We start from the raw sequence: 12,579 nt of genomic DNA, 5'->3' as shown, positions 1-12,579 counted from the left end.
ACACAAGTGAGTTAGGTAACATTTGGAAGCGTACAAGCCTGGCTTTGCACCAGGTCTTGATAAAGTTTCAGATGGAAACTTTCACCAGTTTTTACCACAGAAATGCTAGAAGGAGCATTTGTCAGTGAGCTTTGCAGAAGCAATATCTCGTTTGGACTGCTTTGTAAAAGCAAACACCCCTGCCTCATTTCTAGCATATTGCCAATCCTACCTAAACCTACAAACTGTAACTTTCGTTTTCTGGCTAAACCATCCTACAGTGGAGGGATGTCAGCAGCCAGCTTGTTAGCGCCCCGTGGTCCTGACTCGGCCCTCTGGTTCACCTCCTTCTCTCCTTTGTCTTCCTTTCCAGATGAGACCCACACAATGGCCAGTGACACCAGCAGCCTGGCACAGCCCCATACTTATAAGAAACGCGAGGCCGCAGACGTGCCTTACCAGACTGGGCAGCTTCACCCGGCCATCCGTGTGGCAGACCTCCTCCAACACATCACTCAGATGAAGTGCGCTGAGGGCTATGGCTTCAAGGAGGAGTATGAGGTGAGCCTGGGCCAGCAGCTGGCTGGCTGCATGTTAAGGAAGCTGCATGGATCCTTGAGATGCCAGGCAGAGGACCAGATGGGGGTGAGACTTAGACCAAGTTTGCGTGTGTTCAGTGGGAGTGGGAAACCACTTCACATTTTACTTCCTTGTGCATAAACATCCACTGGCTGCAGGCTGTCTTTCTCCTCCTCCTTTTGCCCTTGCTCCTCCTCTCCCTCCTCCTCTTCTTCCTCCTCCTCCTCTTCTTCCTCCTCCTCAACTGTTTTCCTGCAGCTAAGTACAAAATTAAATCCAAGTTCTATGACTGTCTCAGGAAGAAAGTGTCCACTTAAAGCCACTGTAGATCAACTATGGGAGTCGAATTATAAAGAGCAGACAGTAGGAAGGACTGGCTGTTGTCATGGCTTTACCTTCTGTAGTTTCAGCATCCGAGAGTGTACAGCGCTGGTAGGGATGTTCCAGAGGACACCTGCCAGAGGCTCTTCTGGGACCATAGCATCCTCCTACCCTACATGAAGTGTGGAGTTTCCTTCCCTCTCAGCCTCAGTCATCCAGCAGAGTTTGCTAGAAGCTCATTCAAGAATCTAGAGGAAATTTTCTGACTTCACGACATTTAACACAAAGTAGCACACCGTCCACTGAGGGTGTGTGTGCAGGTGTGTGGGGAAAGTAGGAAGATTGCATTGATTTTTGTGTCAGCAATGCAAAAAAGTAATGTAATATAATAAATATAATATAATATAGCATAGCATAGCATAGTACAATATAAGCTTGTGGCCATTGTGAAGAGCATGATTTCTCAGAATAGAAGCAGACCTAAATAGGAGTGGATTTCTAAGCCTTGGAATATGTTTTAATCAAACCTTTATCTATAGAATCCTCTCATGTTTGACAAACATCTCACCTGGCAGTAGAGTGTTGCTGTGATTAGTGGAGTCCCTCTTTGTCATCTAATAGTTTTATTGGTGCTTACACCAGCAAAGCACCCAGAGGCGGCTCCTCTAGCCTGTCTTGGGGTTGTCAGCTTTAAGAAAGATAGGAATCTGCGTTACAGAGTCTCAGGATCTGGCAGAGCACCAGTCGGCAGCTTGTGGGAAACAGCACGCGGCAGTTTTCATAGAGTGACATCCAAGTCCTGGGGCTCCGCGGTTGACATTGTGAAGCATGCTATGACTTCAGTGATGCACACCACACTAGCCACACCAGAGTGGCAGAAGGGGATCCAGCAGACTTTACAAAACTTGGTGCCAAATATTGGAGGAGATAACGCATGTGATTAATGATTTTGTGCTTTTCTTTCGTAATTTAAGATGAGTGTTTTATACAATATATTCTGATCATGCGTTTTCCCTCCCCCAACTCCGCCCAGATCACCCCCAACCCCTCACCCACCCAACTCTGTGCCCCTTCATGTCCTCTCTTTCTTTAAAACACAAGCAAAGCCCAAAACAAGAAACACACATATACAAAATAACGCACAGAACCAAAAGACGAAAGACACAAACAAAAGACCAGTAGGATAAAAAAAGCCATCAAAACAAAGCAATATGAGACAAAAATACCATTGGGTTTGTTATGTGTCAGCCAACTATGACTGGGTATGGGGCCACCCCTTATGTGCGGTTAATATGGAAGATTCCATTAGAGAAAATGTTTTCCTTTGCATGCAGGGTTCCGTTACAGACAGCTTCTTGGTTAGAAGTGGGAGCCTACGTCCACATCCCCCTTGTGGTCCTGGGACCTCGGCGGGTTTGTAGGCCCCATGCAGGCTGTTGCAGTCTCTAAGGGTTCCTATGTGACTTCACGATGTGAATTCCGCGGTGTTGCTCATCCCCTCTGGACTTCACACTATTTCTACCTAGCATGATGGAGACATCCCATCTAGAACTGAGTGCTCCAGAGTCTCTCGCTCTCTGCACACTGTGCAGTAGTGGATTTCTGTGTTAGTTCTCATCTACTGAAGGAGGAAGCTTCTCTGATGATGGCAGAGTGAGGCACTTACGGATGAGTATAGCAGAATGTCAGTAGGAGTCATTTTGCAGCTGTGTCCCTGTAACAAAAGAATTTGGTTTTCCATGGTCCACCCTACCAGTGTGAGGTGTGTGCATTTTATGGTGTGCATCTTAAATCCAATTAGAGACTGGTTGGCTATCCCCACAATCTTGGAACTATAATTAAAGTAGTACCTTTGCGTACCAAGCAATGCTCTGTATCTCACTGTGGGGCACCTTAATTTGGGCTTGGCTTTGGTCACCTCAGCTTGGTCATAGGCTGAGCTCTCTGTCCAGCTTAATTATCAAAGATCCACTACAAACGGCACAAACAATGGCTGAATCATAGCCTGTGACCCAGAGCAGACACAGACATGCTGTGCCCAGTCACACATGCACCATGGTATGGTGTCAGTGATCTGAGATCAGAAGTCGGCAAAACCACAGGGACCAATCCCAACTATGTCCTGGAGTCTCATTTCATTCCTGAAAACATTTCCAGATGAAGTTCTGTATTTCTGCAGCCCTGAAATTCTTAGATTCACCCTTAGTAGCTCAATGTATAATTCAGTGAAATTGACAGCCTTTGCATATTGCCTCATGCACTTTTAAAGGGTAGCTTAGGAATTAATAGGATTAAGAATAAGACTTCCAAAAGCATTAATATCTTATGAAAGACAAAATTAGGTTATTGAGAAAACATAAGCCTAATGAATAGAGATGTGTCTTAGCTCTATCCAATATTCTGCATGCAGATATTGCTCAAATGTTTATTAAAGATGTTAATGTCAAAGAGATTAGTTATAGGCTCAAATAACAATTCATAAAATAGCTGATTCCAATTTTTCATGGACTATTTAAAAATACCTACCTTGCGACTACTGTAACAAACTATAGGCAATGCATATCTGAATGTCTGCAAAATTTATTTCCCACTCTAATCTCCTGAGGATTGTTGATCTGCAGGTATAAACTAGGGTTTCTTACACTCATCTTAAACATTCTCTGATTGACAGTTCATTAGGATTTGTTATATCTTAAAATAAAATGCTGTTTGTTAATGAATTTCAAAAAAAATCTTCCTAACTTATATATATATATATATATATATATATATATGTGTGTGTGTGTGTGTGTGTGTGTGTGTGTGTGTGTGTGTGAGTTGGTTTCTATTCTTGCATTTTGTTTGTTGGTTTGTTTTATTTTTCTGAGACAGGCTTCCACAGGCTAGCCCTGTAGAGCAGGGAAGTGGTTTTAAAGCAAATACTCTTGAAACTCGAAATCAATTATCAATTTCTTAAAAAAAGAAAAGAAAGGAGAGAAGAAAATGTGAAATAGTTCATGGGTGATGAGCTACTGAACAAAATATAAAAATGGAAAACTTTATTTGGAATAATTCCATCAACTGGCTCAGCTGTCGGAGGTGAGGTTCCCAACCAAAAATATACAAATAATCCCATCACCCAGTAACTCACCTCTTGCTGCTGTCATTCATGTGACAATTCAGACCAATGCTGGCATCCCCTGTAGTCTGTAAGTAAGGGAATTGGTCTGAAGCAGTGATGTTGAGTAGGCAGACCTATGCAGATTTACAGACGAGATGCTTTCCAAAAGTGTGCATCTCACATGAGACTTAAAGTCCTGACCAGCCCTGGTTTTGTCTCTAGCACCTAATCCTTGAGTTTTGTAGCCAAATCTGTGTGTGATTAAAGCCAAGCTTCAGGGAATTTGGAATATAGTAGAAGGGCTGCAAATATTCCTATTCCGTTTTCCTTAACCCCACACAATCTTCATCCTTAGGGTGGATAGGGAAAGTCTTTAAATGGTTGCTTTTTAAACGCAGTTTGTATCCTGGGTAGTTTCATGTCAACTTGATGCAGACTAGAGTCATCATAGAGGAAGGAACCTCAAATAAGAAAATGCCTTGATAAGATTCAGGTGTAGGTAGAAGACTGTAGGCCATTTTCTTAACTAGCGATAGATGGGGGAAGGCCAGCCCATTGTGGGCTGGGGCCCCCTCTGGGATAGTGGTCCTGGGTTCTATAAGAAAGCAGGCTGAGCAAGCCATAAGGAGCAAGCCAGTAAGCAGCCCCTCTTCATGGCCTCTGCATCAGGTCCTGCCTGCAGGTTCCCGCCCTGCTTGAGTTCCTGGCCTGACTCCTTTCAGTACTAAACAGTGATGTGGAGCCATAAGCCAAATAAGCCCTTTCCTACCCGAGTTGCTTTAGTCATGGTGTTTGTCACAGCAGTAGCGACCCTGACTAAGGCAACTAGATTTAGAGCTGTAAATCTAAATCTAAGGATACACCCTTCTCACTCACACCTTGAACAGTAAGGCTTCCTACAAATCTTGAGCAAGTTGTCTAGCCTCTTCGAACCTGAGTTTTTTCAACCATAAATGAAGTTAGTGCAGTATCAGCCCTTTGTGGTTATGTGAAAAGTCATGTACTATATATCATAAGGACTGAGATTTTTATCTAGCATACAGAAATCCTTCATGTGTTTGCAAGAAAACATTCAAAGTGTTAGTGAGCTTAAGACAAAATGTTCTACTAACAAGTTTAACGTGGTAAGTTGCCCACTGCCATGGACACACAGTGTTGGGAACACTTCAGTGACCACCCGCTTTAAGATCACAGTGTGACGAAGGAACTAAGTCAGAATGGCTATGCCTCTACTAACAACCTGCATGACCCGGATATGTTCAGGGTACTGTGAAGTGTACTCGGGTACATTTGATCCAAATTGGGACAAGAGTGACTCTTCTTTAAAGCAGGAGTGGGACCTGCCACAGAAGCTGAAATAGGGCACATTCCATATAAACACAAAACAAGAGAGTATCAGTGCTTTGGAGAAGCCTGACCTGATGATCATGATGATCATGACCTGATGAGTGTCATGATCAGTAAAAGGTTTAAGAGGCTGTGCGTGGGAAGTATTGATGTGGCGGTCTACAAGCTGGGAGAAGCAGAGAAGACTCCAGGAAGTAGGCATGTTCCTCCTTGTGTGGATGGAGAGCTATCTCATAGAAGGAGCTTGGTCTCCTAAAAGTTATTTCTTGGAGACACACAAAAGAGAATGAGGGAAAAAAAGGGGGGGGAAATGTATTTGTGGAGAAAGTATTCCAAATGTTCCAAAATGTTTAGCCTCCAAACTCGCTGGAACAAAGAAAACCTTCCATCCTGAACTATGTCCAGGGGGAAAAAAAACGATAGAGATGACTACTCAGCCACTGCCCCAACTCCGTGCAAACAGCCATTTGCTCTTTCTGCTTCTCTCCAACCCACAAGGAAAACCCAGTCACGCACTTCATTCAAGACCCCTTGGAATGGTGGCTTCCCCCTGCTTCTCTGCTTCTCTGCTCTCTGTGGTTTCCAAGTCAGCAATGCCTGAGAATTGCCCTAAACTCAGAAAGGCTTCATCAGAAAGCAAGTAGCCAAACAGAAGTGTGTCCAAACAAGAAGGAAACATGCTGTGGAGAGGAGGCAGAGCCGTTCTCTGTGCACGCTCTGTATTTGATTTTGTTCTAACAAGATAGTCATATGGCACAGCTCTCCAGGGCGACATAATAATTTGATTCAAAAGAAGCCCCTACAGGAATCGCAATGAAGAAGCATGCTCACTTGAACAGAAGATGACATATTGTCAGCAGCAAGTGACTAAGACCTGGGGTGAAAGGACCGTGCAAAGGGCAGGTTTGTTTATGTCGCCAGGAGAAATGACCAGACTCTTTCTTCAGGAAAGCAAAGACCAATCTGGACAGACCCCCAGAGGACAAATCCATAGGATTCCCAGAAATGGGGAAAGGCCACAACTGTACTCTAGAGAGTGGGGACAGGGCATTGTGGGACTCAGCTACCCAGCCCTGAAGACTGGACAGCCCCTTGTTACCTGAAATTGCAAGGGAGATGTGCCGTGACCCTGGAGCCTTGCCTTGATCACATGGCTGCTGTGCTAGACAAGAGTATGCTTGGCCACCCACCCTCCTACTTGACCTAGCACTGAGAGCAGGAAGGTCTCAGTATTGGGGTCAAAGCAGCCACACCCCCGCCCCGTGTAGTCAGCCTGTGGCATGCTCTCCCTCATCCCCGAGGGCTTTGTTCACTGAGGTTTGTCACTAGTTCAGAGTCCCTCTGAGGAGCCAAGCAGGAGGACGGTGGCCTTCAGAGGGCATACCATTCTCAGAGAATGTGCGTTGCTCAACCTGTACCATTGAGATAAAGAAATAGCCCTTCCAGACGTATCAACCCTAAGACACACAGCCTTTCCTTTCCCTCCGAGGCGAGGAAGTTCATTTTTCTGTAGCTAGAGTCCAAACTTAGGAGAAACAGAAGTAATTCTTTGCACACTATTCTCCCAGATAACATGTTAATACATCCCACTGGATTTAGAAAAACACTGGCCTCTCCTGCTTACTGTCCTCACGTGTCTCCAGGGCACAGATGCTGGTGGTTAATTTTGTAACCGAATGTGGGGATTGTTCCTTCAGTCAGTTTAAAGCAGGGGAGGGAAGACGGTCTGTCAAACACTACAGCAAATGAGTATCCCTCAGGAGCTCAGAATTGCTTCAAATGTGCCATCCCCTAGGTGTTCCATTATAAATATTTGAGTTGTCTCTCTTCCCCCTTTTATCTTTCCCCTATTTTCAAGTCAAATGGTTGGATCTGTTATACGGAAGTACACTATTTCACATGTTAGCCTTGCAGCCTAAAAAGAATTATCCCCGAAATCTCTTCCCCACCCTGTAACATGCCTGGTTTTTCTTTGCTTGCCTCCCTGCTTAGAAAAGCCAATAGACCACCACTTGAAAACCTCTGCTCTCTGCAGAGATGGAGCCCTAATTTCTTAACCTCATTGTACCAAGCTGGGGAACATGAACCCTGGATCCTTAGAAGGCCTAGCATCAGACACCTGACCCCGGCCCCCAGCCCTGGCCCCCGGCCCCGGCCCCCGGCCCTGGCCCCGGGGAGTTACACAGCACCTCCTCTGTTAGTTTTTGCAGAGACTGAAGCAGGTGGAAGACAGAGCATTGTGTGTAACTGAGCTGCTAGAACCCTTTCATGTGACAATGCACCACCTGGAGTGGGAGCACCTCCCCTCCCTTCCCCCCCTCCCTCCTCCCTCCTCTCCCCTCCCCTCCCTCCTCCTTCCTCTCCCCCCCCTCCCCTCCCTCCTCTCCCCTCCCCTCCCCTCCCTTTTCCTCTCCTCCCCTCCCCTCCCCTCCCCTCCAGCCCACACACTTCTCACAGGTGTCTTTCAGTTCCCATTTCATGTTGCCAGCTAAGGCAATCAATTGCCACAATCAGCGCAGGTTATTTTCTTTCCCACTGGATACTAAACACACAAAATCACCGAAAGCTCAATTTGGGGAGTGGGGAAGGGGGAGGGGCTCTGGCAGGCCCAGAAGGTACTCTTGGATCGGCAGCAGCTGTGCCTCCAGTGGAAGAAGCAGCCAAGTAATTCTGACATGTTCTTTTCTTTAATGACTGTGTTGACGGTGAGCCAGGTCCGTAAGGAAATGATAAAAATTTCTCTCTGAATTTTTGAGATTGCCTCAAGCCCTTTGGTCAAGTTAGTTGTATGTGTGCATTTCTATATACTTTCTTATTGAAGAGAGAGAGAGAGAGAGAGAGAGAGAGAGAGAGAGAGAGAGAGAGAGAGAGAGAGAGAGAGAGAGAGAGAGAGAGAGAGAGAGAGTCAGTCTACTTTTTTTCTCATGTTATGTGCCTGTGTTGAGTTGTGGGGTACGCACGGGGAGGCCAAAAGAGGCCAGTTGGAGTTCCACTCCACGATCCTTTACCTCATTCCCTTGAGACAGGGTCTCTCACTAAACCTGAGAGTAGGCTGGCAGCCAGCAGGGCCCAGCTATCCTCTGACCACCTCCAACATGGCTGGGATTACAAGTGTGTGCAAAGCCACACTTGGCTTGACTTGAACTCAGATCCTCATGGATTGCTCAGCAAATGCTCCTACCCGCTGAGCCATCCCCCACCCAGCTCACATTTTTAAGTAGTGCAATGGAGAGAACCAGCTTTCCTGTGTGCCCTACATCTGGTCTTTCCAAGGGGATGTATGCAAGTGTGTGTATGTGTGTGTGCATGCAAGAGTGTGTGTTATGGACCTTGTCTCTGAGTTCAGGGTCTCCAATTTCAGCTAACATTAACTTCAGTTACTTTGGCTCCGGCCTGCACTGATGTCATGCAGTAGCTTCGCCTTGAGGGAATTAGATTGGACACTGTTATTTCCCATGGCTCTTCCTTCCTCTGACGTTAGCTCATAGCAGCTGACATTTTCTAATTTCTTTGGAGCACTTCTAGGCAACTGCCTGGTTTCCATTTGAAAGCTGGTACTTCGAGTTCTCTTTATCTTACCTGAGAGAAGTTAAGCAATTTCCCCACTTGTTAACATGCTTTTACTGTCATATGCCATTAGCCAGGAGCATTTTCACAGAGGCTGTGGACCTGAAGGGGTGGGATGACAGTGTGTCTGGGTCCCAGAATCTGTTAGACCTCATGTCTTTCTTGTATCTTTCATGCATTGGATTATCGCTGTGGTGTCACCACCCAGTAGCATGATCACGACTGTCCAGCCCCAGGCTACCTCCACATCATAGATCACAAGTCCTAACAGCTTCCCCACCCCACCCCTCCCCTGCCATTCTTCAATCTCTCTCCTCCGCCTGACCCCACAGGTTATCCCTTATCACTTAAGTGGGTCATAGGGCCCCCTGTCTTCTCCTCTGCAGAATTCTCTCTTGCCCTGTAGTCAGTTTTTCATTGTAAGACATGTATGTCCTTACACTTGACTAATGTTCAAAGACCTATCAACGCTTTCAAAAACCCTGGGAGGCAGTGTAGCATCCTTCATCCCTCTAGATAAGCACTCGGTACCTGCCTTGGGCTCTGGCTTCAACCTCAGCTGCTTCCTACCAGTTTTCTTTGCTCAGCTCCAAGGTTCCTCTCACTCCAGCACACCTGTAGCTCTAGGCTGCACCCCCATGTGGCTTCTGCAGAGAGCGACTTCCAGCTCCTTTGCCAGACAGATCTCTTCGGATCTAACTCAGTGGGCCCCATCCCAGCCATCCTTATCTCTCCTTCAGAGGCAACGGTTGCTCCACAGTGCAGGCTCCTTGGTTTATTATTAATAAGCAGTGTAACTGCTAGCACGATACACTTGATGGTACTTGATTTACCCTATAGCTACATCACTAGTATGAAGTACTTCTGTGTGACTACATGACGCCTACATATTTAAGCACGTACACATTATGATCAATTATAAAAGATAGGTGTAACTGCCAATCAGTCCAAATGCAGGAGCTGTAGAATGTAGAAAGGAGTTGACTTGGGATCTTAGGAATTGCCGTTTTGGAGATACAGCTTCAGATATCTCTGGCGTAAAGAAAGCTGACAGTAGGACGGGGCTTTATGGGGTTTGCTGGATGCTGAGAGAGGGACTATGGGAAGGATAGAAAGTAAGGAAGATGTGAGCAGATGGGAGGTATCCACAAAGCAAAAGTCCATCTTCATCCATCGTGCCCAATGTGAGCTCACTGTAGATATCTATATTCAGCACGACACAGTCCACAGTCTAGGCAGCAGCTGTTGTATGTGAGTTCTGCCTGTTAAGTGGACTCCAGGCTTCATTTTGGAATCTTTTTCAGGGATGATTTTGCCTAAAAAAAAAAAAATCTTTATTTTTCTCAACTATTAAAAGCACCTGTCCATAATCCCAACACCAGGAGATGGAACCAGGAGGACAAGATATCTGGGGCCACCCTTGTCTACATAGCGAGTCTGGGGTCAACCTTGTCCACATAGGCAGTCCACTGCAGACCTCAGACATCAGATCCCAAAGGCCTGCATGTATTACAGCCCTTTTACAGACCTAGAAAGCCCTCAACAGCAGCCAGGATTACAGCTCTTGCCCCTAACCCTAACCCTAACCCTAACCCTAACCCTAACCCTAACCCTAACCCTAACCCTAACCCGGGTTATTCTGTAACCAGGGCCTGTGGTTTCTTTCCTCTAGTTTTCTGTAGCTTCTTAATCCTTCAGTCTAAGCTCTCTGCCATCTCCTGCCAACTCTCTTCTTCCATCCACCCCTTGTCCCCCTGCCTGGCCAGCCTGCTTCAGAGCTGCCCAAAGCTGCTGCTTTCGCTGACAGCCAGCTGCTGGGCCACTTTCATAGTTCGGCCTGCTGACCACTCGGCCGCAGCTACCACTGCCTCTGTCATCACTACCATTCTGTATTCTCTGCTGCCGCTTCTCCCCATGACCAGCTCAGGGCACAGTGCTGAAAGGAGAAAAGAGAAGATTGTCCTCGGGACTACTGTTGAAATACAGGAAGGTGTGTTCAGGCTAGCTCAGTAAGGAAAGCTGAACTGCCTTACATACACAGAGAAGGGGTATTTGGACCAATCCCTGCTCCTTTGTTGGCACCCAGTCACCTGTGGAAATTTACACATGAGTTGGTCACAGCCTTACTTCTTGAACACCAATCCCAGCAACCTCTCTGCTAGGCAACTAGATGAGGTGTTCCTACTCTGGCTAAGGTATAAGTGATTGCAGGGTCATCTAGAATCTGGTACACACTCTTTGAAACAACCTCAGCTGGGACTGCACCTTCAGGAGTCGGGACAGTCATCTGTAATCCTCATGACATTCTCAGGGTGCCCATAGAGTGTTCACGGTGGCTGATGCTGATTTAAGGGTACCCTGGCTTGCTTTTGAACTGATAATCCTTTTGTTCATAGTATCCAGGGGAGCCAACTGCTGCTAACCAGGGGTCAGACTGCCCCATCCTCAGCATAGTTGTTTGTTTATAGGAAAATGAACATCAAAAATGACTATATTTTCAATAAGAACTTAAAATTAACCAGTAGTGATTTTAACAGTGTTAAGACAGTACTTAATAACTTCTCCCAGGCCAGGCATGGTGGCGCACGCCTTTAATCCCAGCACTTGAGAGGCAGAGGCAGGTGGATTTCTGAGTTTGAGGCCAGCCTGGTCTACAGAGTGAGTTCCAGGACAGCCAGAGCTACACAGAGAAACCCTGCCTTGAAAAAAAAAAAAACTTCTCCCAGAACCCCCCCCCAAAAAAAGAGGTGGGTACTCACCTCTCTCTCAAGGCCAGTGTCTGAAAAGAAGTAGAAGGGTTAGAAGGTTGAAATTTTCAGCCCCAACCACCAGCCTCCAGGAAGAGGGAGTCGGGGCAGCTGGAGACAACATGTGTAAAACCTAGTGACCGACAAGATTTAGTGAGCGTCTGGGTAGCGGGACACGTGGAGATGCAGAACATGATGGGCCCACGGGTATCACCCGAGCCCGTTGCCTCTTCACCATGCCCAATGTATTTCTTCTTCTGGCTATTCATTTCTAGCCTCTGTAACAACTAACAGATAAACAACTGTTACTTTAAACCATGCTTGCAGTTATTTCAAACCTAAAGAGGGGGTTGGGGAGAGGGCATTCTGGGAAATATGCCTTATAGTCGGTTGGTTGGTTGGAGGATAGTTGACAACCTGCTGCTGTGGATTGACATCTAGATGGCAGGACAGTCTCAGGAGACTGACTTGATATGCAGGATTTAACTCTGAGCTCCAGATAAAGCACACATGGATGGCATCCCTTAGAGAACCACTTGGTGTAGACAGACTCACATATCTGGGTATACACAGACAAATACTGTGCTGTGTTAAGTGTGGCCAATGAACAGCGTTGCCTTTCCTGTCTTTTCTAGTCCCCTAGCAGAAACAATAAAGAATTATTTATAAGTGACTTTAGCTCAGGTCATCATGTAACTGTTCAAAGAAGGAAACTCCATCATCACCTAACATTTCAAACTTCCTAAAGGGAGTCTATCTATATCATGCAGGCATTTCACAATGTAAACAGTTTGGAAGGTGGACCCTTAATGGGTCTTTCTTGTCTCCTGAGACCATGATAATGATGCTGAATGTCCATCACATATTGCTTTGAGCACTGTAGAAAGACAGACACTGACAAATGACACATAATTCATGGTGCCATATTATGATCAGATG

General features: G+C 46.1%; 1 protein-coding gene across 2 annotated transcripts in view; it reads left to right on the top strand.

Annotated features, from left to right (window-relative positions):
- The window catches only part of Ptprm (protein tyrosine phosphatase, receptor type, M), a 687,644-nt gene that overhangs the window by 544,486 nt on the left and 130,579 nt on the right, over positions 1 to 12,579 (top strand). For both annotated transcript variants that reach the window (NM_001357625.1, NM_008984.2), the window contains one exon: positions 353 to 540. In NM_001357625.1, coding sequence (NP_001344554.1) covers positions 353 to 540 — 188 coding nt within the window. The remainder of the gene's footprint in view (positions 1 to 352; positions 541 to 12,579) is intronic.

This window comes from Mus musculus, chromosome 17, assembly GCF_000001635.26.
Source record: "Mus musculus strain C57BL/6J chromosome 17, GRCm38.p6 C57BL/6J".
In the NCBI taxonomy this organism is placed as follows: Eukaryota; Metazoa; Chordata; class Mammalia; order Rodentia; family Muridae; genus Mus; species Mus musculus.
Note: the sequence above shows the minus strand (reverse complement) of the source record. Positions and strands in the feature narration are given on the sequence as shown.